Below are 15633 nucleotides of genomic sequence, written 5' to 3'. Positions count from 1 at the left end.
GGGTTGCCATGCGTGAGTGGCTGCAGCTGCTGAGATACACACGTCCAGCTGCCTCGACAGCAACATTCTACAAAGCCTCCAGCGGTGCGTCTCACCTGCAGGTTTCCATACTCCTCTCCTGAACCAGATTACTCCTCAGGAATGACCTTGGTTGCAGTTAAATCTTGCCATGATATTCTTCCTCAGCTCTGTACTAATTACTGTAGGTCTTAATGCATCTATGCTTAGCCACTGTAGCATGAAAATTAAATTCTTTGCTGGGATTTCGGGAAGCATTTTTCTTTTTCTACTTTTGTCTGATTATTTTTCTCTATACTAGAATAAAATCTTCCATTTTCTTTACAGCTACTCCCCGTTTTCCACCTTAACGCGGTATCAGATGACTGAAGCTTTGAGGAGATATCGTTAACTGGCTCCTTATTTTCTTGCGACGTTTAGAAAGAGGCGGTGCGTCGCAGGAAGGTGGAGAGGACCTGCCAGCCCCCAGGTCCACCCCCTCCCGCATAGTTGTCCTCAGCGTCAGCAGGTGACAGTCTTTCTCCTCTGTGGTCAGGAATGTACGCACAAATAGAAGAGTATATTATCGTTAAACAACCACCGGATCCCTGCTTTGAGGCTTCTACCCCTTTGAAGCTGCACTCCAAGCAGGAGCTGGGAAATGATAGTCGCCTTCTACAACACGTATGGAATAAGTGGGAAGAATTCTTTTTCCCCGATTCCTAGGGATGATTATATATATATATATATATATATATATATATATATATATATATATATATATATATATATATATATATATATATATATATATATATATATATATATATATATGTGTGTGTGTGTGTGTGTGTGCCTGTTGCTTATAAGATAAAGACTAGATAGAAGGGTACATTGGAGATATTCAGAATACAAATATCAGGGGATTCTCAGAGAGCTTTTGCTGTAACAGAAACGGATTTTCAAAACATTTATTATTTCAAGCACTCATGCGAATATGCTCTCTCTCTCTCTCTCTCTCTCCCTCTCTCTCTCTCTCTCTCTCTCTCTCTCTCTCTCTCTCTCTCTCTCTCTCTCTCTCTCTCTCTCTCTCTCTCTCTCTCTCTCTCTCTACTTGCTTGAGTTTACACAGGGAGCAAGAAGTCAGCTTCGGCAAAGATGTTTCAGCATCAGTGGACGGGAAGGAGTATAGTCTTCCCAGGGACCTTCTTGCTTGAGAGGAGTCTACTTTCCCCTGCTCCTGAGTGGAGTGCAGCCTTGACTGTACCGGCATTATCACAACAACATTATGCTCAATACTTACTCATTTTCGCTACATTTTTAACAGCACTACGTCATCATCTTCACTACACCTCCATTTTTGCTGCATTCGATCTGTAAGATACCTTCATCTTTACTAACTTTCAAAGACGGCACCATGATTTGCGGACACCCTCCCCCACCACCTCCGGCGGTTCGAATCCTCGCCGAGGCAGGCGGCAACCTGCCAACGCATCTATTCATCCACCCCGTTGAGACAGATCGATAAATTACCTCCTGGCTTACGCTGGTGTGTGTGTGTGTGTGTGTGTGTGTGTGTGTGTGCCAACATATTGAAAACAATTTCCGATGAACTAAGTATTGATAATCATCCACTGTGTGGGCTAAGAGGAGAGAGAGAGAGAGAGAGAGAGAGAGAGAGAGAGAGAGAGAGAGAGAGAGAGAGAGAGAGAGAGAGAGACAGAGGGAGAGCAGTATTCGTCAACCCAAATGAGCGGTGAAAATTGAAGGCTACGCGTCAGCCAGTCGTAAAACTTCATATCAAAGTGTTCCTGCTCCTCCTCCTCCTCCCGCCTGGTCATGACACATGGCAAAAGCCCGTAGTAGTAGGCAGGGGCTTCCACAGGTAGATTTGGCCTCTATCTTCTTCAGGTCTTGGCATTACATTCTACAGTAATCATGGGATATATATATATATATATATATATATATATATATATATATATATATATATATATATATATATATATATATATATATATATATATATATATATATATATTTCATATATATGTATATATATATCCGTGCGTGGCTAACGTCAGTACCAGGGAGGTTGCCAAGAATGGGGTGGATGAGGCGGTCTGCCATGTGCTGCCATGCCAGCAATGTCTCGCCCCCTTCACCATACCCCCTTGCCCCTCCCTCCCTCCCTATCTCCCTTGGTATCATCCCCCGACTGAGTCGTCTCTCCTCCATCTTGCCAACCCTACCGATATGCCTTCCCTCCCTTCCTTCCATATACTAATCAGGAGTCCTCCATTTTCCCAACTATCGTCATGCCATCCCCGTTCCTTCCTCCTTACATTACCTTCACACCCACTACGGATTCCCATTCTCCCTATCCCCACATGATCCTTGCAACAGAAAACGGGAAGAGGTAAGAATCCCCTCACGTCTTGTTTACATCAGGGATCACTTGCGGCTTGGGACCTGCAACAGTGAGGTCAGCAGCCCAGTGCTCCAGCTACCGTTACTCTTAATGTGTGAAATGAAAGAGACACATGTTCCATACGAGGGATTGTATAGCAAGGTTGTGTGAGGCTCGATGTGTGTGAACCATACCTGTGGATGTTAGCTGAACACTGGGAACACTGCAGATACAAGCAAGCTTTCCTCAAGATATCTTACGTCGAGGTGCGTCCAGGTCGTTATAAGGTAAGATCATTGCATCAGTTTCATCATAGTTTATAGCAGGACTTTAATCCATCATCCTCTAATTACGATGCCAGGAAATAAATGTCTAAATATTTGTTCAAATAGCAACATTTGTCACCGACAATAACATTAATTCATACATTAGTTATTACATTATATTATTCATGATTACATTCATCACAGTCATGTGGACTAATGAGCTTTAATCAACCATTACGCCGAAATTTTAGTATTTCACAATTCAAATATCCACAGATGTTCACGTGACCAAACACGTACAGCAATCGATCTTCATTTACAAGTGTCTTTCAACATGATTTTGTAATAAAATCTGGTCCCCATACAGCGAGGATATTTCAGATGATTTCAAATGGCTCTTCCAGTCTACTAATGAGGGGAAAATAAGATGTCTATAATTAGGAATCGCTCACACACATACACACACACACACACACGCACACACACACACATATATATATATATATATATATATATATATATATATATATATATATATATATATATATATATATATATATATATATATATATATAAAATCAAGTTGTATTCTTGTCGACTAGGTCACATGTAAAGCTCCGCCTGATGCGTTACGTCGTCACATGTAAAGCTCCGCCTGATGCGTTACGTCTCACTTAAAACTCTGCTCCCAACTACGTCAAGCGAGAAACACTGCCTCCGTCCATTACGTCATACACAAAGCTCCACGACATCTACTTCGTCACACTCGTACCGCCTTCCCATTTACTACGGCGCACGTAGCCTTGCGCTCCATTCAGTAGGTCGTACATGAAACTTAACGCCAATTCAACGTCATACATCTAGCCTCGCCCCCAACCCACTACGTTACACATAGTATCTGTCTCCTGTTGAGTACATCATGAGAGATTTCTACCACACATGGCCTGGCATGACCTCCTGCCGTGTATGTATATACTAGAACGAAAACTGAACCTCATATTTCTCCCTCTGCTATCAGCGCGGCATCAAAGCTTCACTTCTTCATCCCCAGGTCTGAAAATTGTGATCAACTTGAGCTCGGTACCATCCCTAATCTGTAATGGCAATGATATTTTCGACAAATATGATATCCCAGATTTTATGATCATATTTGTCTCCAGGAATTTGCTCCGCGATGACAGTATCAATCACATTTTTTTCTTCCCTTAGTCAGAGCCTCGGGTGTGGGCTGGGAGGGTCAAAGACCTTCAATACTCCAGCTACTGACCACAGGTTACTCTCCCACACTAATTCCCCCATATACAGGATGCATCGGTATCCTCCCACACTATACACCCGACCTCACTACGGTTTCATCCTCAGTATAGCCCCATCCGCATTATGGCCCTACTCACACTATGTCCCTTCCTACATAATGTCTCTAACCGCGTTTTGGCCTCACCCTGACAATGTGCCAACCCACACCATGGTTCCACCCACACTATGACCCCACCACCCTCACTGCGGCCACCCACACCATGGCTCCACCCGCATTATGACCCCACCACCCTCACTGCGGCCACCCACACCATGGCTCCACCCACACTATGACCCCACCACCCTCACTGCGGCCACCCACACCATGGCTCCACCCACACTATGACCCCACCACCCTCACTGTGGCCACCCACACCATGGCTCCACCCACACTATGACCCCACCACCCTCACTGTGGCCACCCACACCATGGCTCCACCCACACTATGACCCCACCACCCTCACTGCAGCCTCATCCACATTGTAGGCCATCGTCAGTGCTGCTCGTCACAGTATTCCCTCCACGCACGGTGAGTCTTCCTATCTAAGATCCATAAGTCATCATAGGATGTTGGCAGCCATATGGAAGCTCGCCTGATAATCAACATAGATTAAAAGACAATTTCTTCTTCATTCCTATCGAATCACATCATTAGAAACTTTCTAAATCTTTAGATTTAGATATACTTTAAAAGTATGTTGATATTCAGTTTCATAAGCGTCAGAACTCTGGCAAAACACATTAAAGCTTTATGGAGGGAACATGTGATTTTATGACTGGTTCAGAAACCATTGGATGGTTGTTACATCCTTTGTGAACTGATCCCCATAGTAAAAGACTTATGACGTCAGAGAGAGAGAGAGAGAGAGAGAGAGAGAGAGAGAGAGAGAGAGAGAGAGAGAGAGAGAGAGAGAGAGAGAGAGAGAGAGAGACAGCGAGAGAGAGAGAGACTGGAGAGAGACTGCAAGTTGCTAATTCAGTTCATGGTCAACATGAGGATGGCAGCGTGTTGACCTTGATGGTTGAGGGTAGTGGCATCTGTGTTGGCTCTGATGACTGACAATGATGGTGATACTGATGATGATGATGATGATGGTGATAATGACACGATGATGATGATGATGGTGACATTGATGATGATAATGATGATGATGATGATGGTGATAATGACACGATGATGATGATGATGGTGACATTGATGATGATAATGATGATGATGATGATGGTGATAATGACACGATGATGATGATGATGGTGACATTGATGATAATGATGATGATGATGGGCGTATCGGCGTTACTGATGATCATAATGATAACGAGGCTGTTGCGCCTCCTAGCTACTTATGCTAGGGATGAATATATATGTCAGTGATATGACATCGAAACACGCATTCATACACACACACACACACACACACACACACACACACACACACACACACACAGACGGAGAAACGCACACATACGCACGCACATGACCTCAGTGACCTAAGGTAAACACAAGAAGTTTCCGTACACCGTTGTGACCAGTAACACCGCCAGCCACCATGAGGCCTGACGGCATGCAGACGTAACAAGGGGAATGTGGGGGGAGGGAAAGGGGCAGACGGGGTATCTCACTCACTCCACAACAACGTTTATAAATGCACAGAAGACGCCAGATAAAGATCTCTTTGAGAACCGAACATTGCAGGGAGTACACACGGCGCTTCAGCTGAACACAGAGACAGTACAAGGAACTCACACAGGACTTGCTTGTGACCTCGTCGTCTTGAACAGAGATGTGCTGTCTCAGTGAGGGAACCAATGTAAGGCATGCAGCACGAGGATATATATACCAGACGGTGACCCAACCATGGCACTGCAGACGACCTCCACCTGAACACAGACAGACTTGCTAAACAGCCAAGGTCTTCAGGTGGAGAGACGACATCATGACGGCAAACAACCGACCTTAGGGAGAGGTGGGACTCAGCACTGTGTATTGATCAATTGATGACATCAACACAATGTCTGTATTGATCAATCGATGACATCATCGTTATGTCTGTACTGATCAATCGATGACATGAACACAATGTCTGTACTGATCAATTGATGACATGAACACAATGTCTGTACTGATCAATTGATGACATGAACACAATGGCTGTACTGATCAATCGATGACATCATTGTAATGTCTGTACTGATCAATCGATGACATCATCGTAATGTCTGTAATGATTCGCTCAATGCTGTGTGGAAGACGTAGACTTCTAGAATTCATGCATGATAATACCTAAAGCTGACGCCTATATTGTGAAATGAAAATGTAGGAATTTGAAGACATTTTGTATATGAAACAATTTCTACTTAAAAAACTTTTAGTAGTTAGTTTCTGGTGACCGACTGACAGTCTTGATTAAGCTCAGTGGCGTCTACAAACTTTATACTCCCACTTGAGAGCATTCATCCGGCCTCTGACACAGACGGACCCGGAAGAGACGAGGAACAGAAACGTAAATTATCGCGCTATATGGAGGAACAAGCAACGGACGGACGTAGTATATTGATCATCTGGCAATGTGGCGGGCGGGTGCCGGAGCTGGTTGCTCTTGCTGGTCTCAGGCCTGTGTGACCTCCGTACTTGGTCTCAGTAATTCGCAAAACGTGGTGTGTATTTCATGTGATCACGAATGGAAAGCGAGACATCAATACGTAGTGGAGAAAGGAGGACGGAGGAGCCGGTGTATGATCGTCTTGAAGGGGAGGGACACCGTGGACTGGGAGGAGCTGACACACAACAAGGGAGACGTGCTCCAGTCAGCTGATTGACAGGCGGGTTCCACATGGGAGGAACCTGACGTGAACGATGAGGAGCCACTGAGGATGGAGTGATCCACCACTTAAATGGAGTGATGTAAATAAGTGGCTTGGCAATAGGTGGATGAAATTTCACAGTGTTGACTAAATACAGGCATTCATATATATGAAATGTGGCGGCAGTGAACAGGCAGACAGGTAGACAGACCTGTGCTAAATGATTCTCTTTCGGAGGAAAACAATAATTACAGTGAGGTTCATTATGCACTGCAATAACTCCTCCTCAGGTGGTAGACCTTAAAGTAGATCAACCCGAGCGATGGTACACGAATCGCACACAAGAGAGACCAAGAAACCATTGAGTGCTTCCCAGGCTTCCACCTGATCCCAAGACTATGTGCAGACACAGGGGAGAGAGACGCCAGTGACCTGACACTCCCCTCGTGACTAGGTAAGAATAGAACTGCTGACTTTCTCACCTGGGACCCGCCTGACCTGTATGCTGAGGTACTCTCAGGTACTGTGTCTCTCATTGTCCCGCAGTTCTGTGAGCATTTTGTTGACTTTCAACACTTTTCAGAGGCAGTGTTCCATACTAGGAATCCTCTTCAATCATTCCTTTCACGTACCATCTTTACTTACTCTGTCAAGGTCAATGAAGAAGTTTTTTCCTATTTGTTTATCATATCAATGAATCCATTTACACTTGCTGGTAGTAAGAATTAGATGTATCTCGGAAAAGTTAGGTGTTACCGTCGAGGGTAAACAGAAAGGAGAAGTATAAATAAGGATGAGAAATTTTGAAGTTAGTTGGATATTGGCAGGGAAATGCAGAATAGAAATATTGATCTGTAGGGAACTGTCTAAGGTTTGGTGATGTGCGACACGTGTTACCACAGCCAGAATATACTGGGATGTACACTTGGTGATTCCGACTTTAGTTTTGTCAACTGCCAGAATCATTAAGGCCGCCAGTGTCACTGTATAACCACCAATCGAAATAACTTGAACGCCTTCTTCAGGCGTTCAGTTCTAAAGTCAAACGCGCTCTCACTGTAGATATGGCCCTTATACTGTGGGTTCACAAGGTGATAAAAGAGGAAATATTAATCTTGTGTACGACACTTCTTCCGGGAGGGTACGATGTGGATACAGACAGGTCAGTAGTGAGGAATAGGCGTGAGCGGCAACCTTGAGACACGGTGAAGTATATATGTAGGCCCTTATCTTAACCACTTTTCATTATATGTATATATATATATATATATATATATATATATATATATATATATATATATATATATATATATATATATATATATATATAAGAACTTCCAGGAAATTCCCTAATGATCCTTAAATTTCCCTGCGCCATTTGGATTCGACTGAAGGAATCCCGTGAGACAGTGGAATTAACGAATCGTCAGGCAATCTGCCACTCGCTGTAATTAAAGGTGACTGTCGACGCCCTGGGGTAAATTGGGTGTCAGTGAATTGGATGCGAGGAAACGCCGAGGACACCGTCGTCTGGGTGGGAGGGACCACGGTCAGTGGATAGAATCAGGATGGGACAGGAAGGGGATAGGATCAGGTCTGGGGGAATGGAGTAAAAATAACTTTGAGAAAAGGAGAATAAAAACGCAAAGGATAGAGGGCAAGTGAGGGGATGCGAAAAGGATGACAACTTTGGACAGGATGAATGTATAGATAATATGAGTGAGGGAAACACAGCTTATTAAGTGGAACTTTCGGATGAAGCCATCAAGGACACTGTGGCCACCAGGGCCAAGGACACCATCGTTCACCAGGGCACTGTGGCAATAAGTGACCTCCGTAGTAAAGGCAGCAGCTCACGATTCTTGGATCAGGGTTCGCTCCCACGACCCCAGCAAAATTGGCAGGCCGGCTTTAGCTAATCCCTGCATGTGTGTGTGTGTGTGTGTGTGGGGGGGGGGGGGGTCGCCCTAGGTAAGTACACAAGTGGGTGTCGCTGTCGGATTATCCCTTCGTGGACGTGGGGGTTTCCGTCGGGATATCCCTTCATGTACATAGGGGTCGCTGTCGGGTGATACCTACATTAAGTGAGGGGGTCACAATACGCTCCTCCTGGAGTATATTAAAGCTGTCTCCCAGAGCTCCCTCCCGCGTCAGCCCTTCACTCCACAAGCGAGAGGAAAAACTCCTCGAGAACGTTCCTGACTGGCCAGTGTTGTATCTCCAACCTCTGCTAGTGACTGGGTCTGTATCCTTTATATATTGCTACTCACTTAGCCGATACATAACCAGGAGAACGCAGAGTTTATATCAAGACATTTGTGGTGTCATGGATACGTCATTCTTAAAGGAGTGATACGCCACAAACATGTCACTCCTCAGTCATGGTTACATAGATGATACGTTATCGCTACGTTACTGATACGTCAGTACTTAGATGATACGTTTTTGATTCATCAGTGACAATTATGATGTACTCTTATAACACACACACACACACACACACACACACACACACACACAAACATACAGAAAGAAATGATTTGATTACAAGCTTTCAGTCTCAGAACCAGCCTGATGATGAAATTAAACAACCTGAGGATAAAGCATAAAAGTAAGCAAGACGTTTGTGAGAAAGATAAGTACTTTATAATAGAAGAGTAGTGGAGGAATGGAATAATCTGAGATATGAGGCAGATTACAGAAATATGAAATGTTGATTGATGGTTGAGAAAGTTCACTAGGTGGAGTCCCACGAGTGTAAAACTTCCTCCCCGTACAGTACAGATGGCTAGTTACAGCTTACATAGTGTCGTTTTATATGCAAAGTTGAAGCTGTTTTCTGTACTTATGTCATACGATAATAAGCATTTTCTCAGAGGGCAAGGCGACGAGACTTACAAGTATGTTTTCAATCAAGGATGCAAAATCTATCTTGTCATATCCTTTGGTTTATATAAGCAAAATATTAGTCTCAATAATTGATAATTCTTGTTAGAACTGACAAAAGACAGTACAATGACCAGTTAACTTGTGTGGAACCATGCAACTCCTTAGCTCTCATCTGGCCTCAGTGTTGACATAAATGACTTTGGAAATTACTTCATGACTCAGTGAGAAAGCGGAATCAACGTTACTGAGGCAAGGATTTACGCTAATAACTTACCAAGAGAACATAACATGTACCTCTGCATCACATTAAGTTATGAATCAGAATATCATTGAAGTCTTTCAAATGATATTGCATTGTCATATGATGTCAGTCTCCGTAATACCTTCATATTGCTAACAGTAACAGATGAGGGGATGGGGCACTCCTTTCCGGCAGACACACACGTCAGAGGGGAGGCCACTAATGTCTCTTTTCTTCACACCGACAGATATGACGGCAGCCAATTTTGAGGAAATTATGAACAAGGTGGAAACAGGTCCTTGGAACTGGCTTATATTTCTCCTGTGTTCGTTATGTGAGTATTGCCATATCCCTCTTTGTTTTTGATATGTATAGGTCTTCAAATTTTACCTCATATTGATGAAACAAATAATTTCCTTATCATTAATATCAACGCCCTCCTTTATTCATGGGTGTACAAATCTATACTGTCAAATGTTATGTGAGTGAAATGAATAATCATTCTTAGTTTCTGTAAGAGTATACCCGAGTTCTGTATCGTCCCCATGAGTAGCCAAGTGCTACATCGTCCACATGTCATAATTCTTTAATCTCTGTATAAGCTGAAATGAATTTATGTTTTCCATATTGTTTACATTATAACTGAGATGTTTTCTGTGCATGAGCACGTAGGGTTGACACGTGGGGTGATAGTAAAGAGCGAATCGACTTGGGTCAGGGAATGAAAAGGAGGCGATTAGACCAGATAAATGGAGGGAGAACAGAGGGGTAAGGGTAAGAGAAAGGAGCTTACAGCGGGAGAAGGAAAAGGTGAAGCGGCATAAAGAGGGGAGGTGGAGAGGGAACATAGGGACGGGAAAGGAGGTTGAGGAAGAACGCATAGAGGAATAAAGGTAAGGGGAAGGAGCATATAAACAGGGAAGATAAGGGGAAGGAGCATACAGAGGCGAAAGTGCAAGGAGTAGGAGCATAAAGAGGGAAGAATGAAGAGAGGGAGCTATATACAGAGGGTAAAGCGTATGGGGGAAGAATCATACAGATGGGAAGGGGAAGGGGAATTTAGAGGTTATTGGTTAGGGAGAGGTGGGTACAGACGGGGTGGAGAAATGGGAAACATACAGAAGCGGGAGTATAAAGACAGGGCGGTTCATTGTCAGAGAATATGATACATAGAGAGGGGGTGAGTATAGCAAAGGCGAGTGAGCTCAAAGATTTTGAAAGGACATAGAAAAGGGAAGGAGCGTAGAAAAGGGAATAGAGGGGGAGATAATGAAAGGGGAAGAACGAGAGAGATAACATGTAATGGAAGGAACACGAAAATGGCGGGAGGAACCCAACTAGGTGATAGATGGCCTAACAGTAGAAACATAATTTTCCTGTTAACTTCAGTAGCTTTGCACGAGAACTATATGTGTGTGTGTGTGTGTGTGTGTGTGTGTGTGTGTGTTTGTTTGTTTGTTCTGGTTATTATCTAAGGAACAGACACGGTCGGTTTTCTCTTTATGTTTGTGTTACACAAGATGATACCAAACGTTCCCTTCTGTTGCTCGGTAAAGATAGGATCGCTCGCCTCAACCCAGCAGCTGGCTAGATTCAGAGTCCATCAAGGCCAACAGGTGTAGCCGCTCATGAACCATGAGTCGAACACAGCAAACAATTTCCTCGTTTAGAATGCATTCCAATCTTGATGTCAATAAAGAAGTATATGCAGTAAACATAAGGACAAATGGTGCTGATCGGGTTGTGGGAACGGGAGGAAATAGTCGATCAAAGATTTGGATTGGACTTAAAGGACGAAATGAGACGAATTGATCAGGGATGCTCACGGGGTTGAGGTAGATAGGAGGACAGAGTCATCAAAGGTTGCTGGTGGAGCTTGGGGGAAGAGAGAAAGGCGCGGAAGGTCACGATTCATGTATGTCCCTCAGCGTCGTCAGGCAACCATTATGACGTATTCTCGTTCATTATACCGTCAGCAGGACCTGTCTAGAAGCCTCTGTGACAATTGTCTGGTTGTCCACCTTATATTCCTGTGTAAAGGTGATGGGTAGTGACTGACAGCTCTAGGCGTTGATATGGTCGATGATATCAGAGTGACGTCACAGGTTCCTGCATGGCCGTCAGATGCATCGACGTTTGCCAAAATGTAGATCAGGAAACATGTAACTCGCTGAGTGATTTGATCAAAATGATAATAATGACACTAAGTAAGTGATCTGTGAATCCGTACAACGTAGGCTATGAAGAAATCTAGTGTGTACAATTCACAGAACATCAATTTCAAATGATAATCACACCAGATCTGAAGTATCATATTGTACTGTTACTAAATCGTCTGACTAAAGTCGTGTGAAGTTAGAGTTCATTTGTCCTCAAGATCCACAGACTTTACACAACCTTCAGGAGGATCATCTGCCATGATGCGACCATATCATCCCCCACTTTTTGTGATATGAATCTTATCTGGTTTACAATATATGCATGTGTTTAATGGTAATATTCATGGGATTCTCCCACATGCTCAATCTATAGATGATAGTTTTAGAAAGATGTAATTTTTCATGTCACAGTTTATCTTGCTTACACAGGAAACATAATGATATTTTAGGATATGATTCATTATTGAAGGCGAGGGAACAATCCACGAGTCACAGAGGGTGAGAGGGGGACGGAGGGAGTTGTGTATAGGGGTGCACCAGCTACGGGTGGTTGTAACAACATCCTGCTGCGGGATTGTCCTTATAATAATAACCACATCCCTATACGGGATTCTCCTCACAAGTGGGACACATCCCGCTGCGGGATTGTAATCACAGTTGGGACACATCCCGCTGCGGGATTGTAATCACAGTTGGGACACATCCCGCTATATGACTCTCCTCACAGCTGGTCCCTCACCTTAGTATGGGTTTATACCTGGATGTGCCACACTCCTGGGAGCCAGTCGGTAACTGCTCCATTGGTGATACAATTTGCCTTTAGTTGTTGAACGTATAATTGAATGTGACATTAGAAATGTAGTAGGAAATGAAACTAAAGAGATTTCACATAATATTGGAAGAATACATTAATATAGGTAGCACAGGTGTGTTCGTTGAGGACTGATAAGCCATATAGACACGAATCAATCAGTTGTAATAACCAGAAATCAAAGTTGATTCGTAAACAGATTTATAAGAAGAATATTTTTTGAGGTTATCATGACCTGGTGATCTCTCCCCTCGCGGTGGGTAAATATGTGTTGAGCGTTTATACATCTGGCTGAGAAGCTGTAGTTGATCCCTTCGTCCATGTTCCTGATCTGAAAAGTAACAATTTCGATAAACTTTTAAGTTTCATCATACGTTCCTTCGTGAATCCATTTGGTACTTGTTTTTCTTTTTTTCCATGCAGAGTATTCTTCTTAAGAACATACTGAACTTTGACGTAAGAGCCAGAAACACCCACATCCTTGTGACTAATGTATACTGATGTGGTAATGACGTGTTGCTTTACGGGGATAACATATAGTGCGACTCTCCCTGGTCTCAAAAAGATTCTTGTAGATCCTTTTGAAAAATATCTTTCAAATATTCCACGATCTACGCTGATCTGAGACGATGTAATCTTATGTCATTAAGTATAAGATTTGTATATTTCATTATGTTCCATCCTTATATGACTGAGTTTTCTGGTCAATATATCAGTCACTTTCAAATATAGTATATTCCTGAAGTTATAGGATGTGCTGAAAACAGATCTTATCGTAATGCTATATAAACTTAACCCTTCCTTCATAAAAACATACAAAAATTCTATTGACGTTCGTGTTTTGTAAGTTTCCCTTTGCAACATGGCATTTCCGGGTCACCTTCCGCAAAGACTTGAAGCTTGGGAGATAGACGAAAAAATTCCTTATATGCATGAGAGAGAACTTTGGTGACCGTTGTCAGCTCATGAAAGCAGAAAGTAGAGATCAGGTAACACTACAGTGATCAACACCCAGGTGGTCAGTATCAACAAGGGGAATCAACAGAAACAGAGGTCAGCCAGCATTCAAGGATCAACACGAGGGCGTCAGCATGGAGAGGGGGTAAGCACCGAGGCGGTCAGCACCGGACTCAGCGCCTGATGACCCCTGGCTGACCCGTATACCCGTTAATCCCTGATCAACACCAAGACTGATCATCAGTGTCTGAGACTGTTGATGAATATGTTGACGCTGAACTTGAATTTTTCTGATCAGTTATTTGAACAGAAATAGATCAAAGTTTTTGTAAGTTTGCTTTTTCATCTTGAGACTTGTACGATCGTATGGACTGTTGCAGATAATTGGGTACAGGTCGACTGCTGGACCCAATTCAACCAAACACTGGGATTTTCAGTAGCGAACTCTGAACTTTCAATCGTGACATCTTGGATGAACTTAGTGGTATTTCCTGCAATTGCTTGAGACTTATTACACAACTTTTCTCACCTTAATTTCAAAAGAACGTAAAGATGACAAGTTTTAGTTTGATCTAGAACTCATTCATCAGTTCTTCTCAAAAGTTATTTTCTAATTTCAAATTTTCTTTGAGAGGATATCTGGATTTTTTTTCATCTTTGTTATGTTTAGCTACGCTGTTGAGTTCTGCTGGACGGTATGTGTGTGTGTGTGTGTGTGTGTGTGTGTGTGTGTGTGTGTGTGTCTTCCCCACGTGGACGAGCACTCAGGTGTTTACCATTTTGGACCAGACGTGTGAAGAAGTGTGAGGTCCAGCGATACCGGGAGGAAAATATGAGATATTTTGTTGTGAAGAAAACATTCTTTCGGGAGACTTGTGTGGATACTTTTTCAAAAAACATAATCTCTCTCTCTCTCTCTCTCTCTCTCTCTCTCTCTCTCTCTCTCTCTTCTCTCTCTCTCTCTATCAGTATCAAAATGGCGGCCTGAACGAGGAAAGTCACAGGGAAGACATAGGACGACGTATAGTGATAGCCTGGAGAAGATATGAAGGGAACCTAACCTATCTACTCTCCTTGAATTTCTGAGAGGAAAATTTGCAGACACACGAGAGAAATGCTCGTCCATCTGTCGGGTTAAGAGCCTATCCGGGAGCTGAAGTGACAAAAGATATTGTTTATTAGTTGTTTCTGAATGTTCTTCGTGCATCTTCGTCCGAAATGAACCATAACGTGGAATTACATTGTGGAATACAGCACCATAATAGCAGAAGCTGCATATGTCTGTAAAGGGACTGACGGACATCAGACGTTCCATGCAACAGGGAACCAAAATTCCTTTTCCAAAATTTTCATTGATTCAACATTCACAGTCTCTCAGGTGAGGCGGTCAGTATGGCTCGGTGGGTGCCACTGTTTGGTTCGTGTCAGTCCTGGATACACGCGCGGTAGAGAGGCGTAAGAGATGAATAAAGTAAGTTTTATGATGGCTGTACTTTGGCGCACGTGTGGCGCAACGGTGAAAGCTGCTCTCGAAGGAAAGGAGAAGCCGGAAAGCGAGGGAAGGATGCAGGCGTTGCTACACGTCATTTGTCTCGCATTACGATCTTCTGGGAAAGTAATTATCTCCCGAAAAATAGGGATCACACCAGTTTTCCTCCCCTCTAGGTAAATGAGGCATGATCCCCTGGCAGTCCAATTACATTTCAGCTGAGAATTAATCGTCTCTTAATGTGAGTGGTGGATGATGGGTTGGAAGAAGTGGTGGCTTTTTTATAACATTCCATCCTCTTGTTCCCTCTCTG

General features: G+C 43.3%; 1 protein-coding gene across 3 annotated transcripts in view; it reads left to right on the top strand.

Annotated features, from left to right (window-relative positions):
- The first annotated feature begins 2349 nt into the window (after positions 1-2349).
- LOC139755311 (organic cation transporter protein-like) overlaps positions 2350-15633 on the top strand; it is a 59635-nt gene continuing 46351 nt past the window's right edge. Inside the window, exons 1-2 of one of the 3 annotated variants that reach the window (XM_071673435.1) lie at positions 2350-2694; positions 10152-10238. In XM_071673435.1, the coding sequence (XP_071529536.1) occupies positions 10154-10238 (85 nt within the window). In that variant the 5' untranslated portion in view covers positions 2350-2694; positions 10152-10153. Of the gene's footprint in view, positions 2695-6532; positions 7229-10151; positions 10239-15633 lie in introns of those variants that run through there. The other 2 variants (XR_011714073.1, XR_011714074.1) reach the window with 2 other exon arrangements.

This window comes from Panulirus ornatus, chromosome 19, assembly GCF_036320965.1.
Source record: "Panulirus ornatus isolate Po-2019 chromosome 19, ASM3632096v1, whole genome shotgun sequence".
Taxonomy (NCBI): domain Eukaryota; kingdom Metazoa; phylum Arthropoda; class Malacostraca; order Decapoda; family Palinuridae; genus Panulirus; species Panulirus ornatus.
This window is presented reverse-complemented; position numbering and strand designations above follow the sequence as displayed.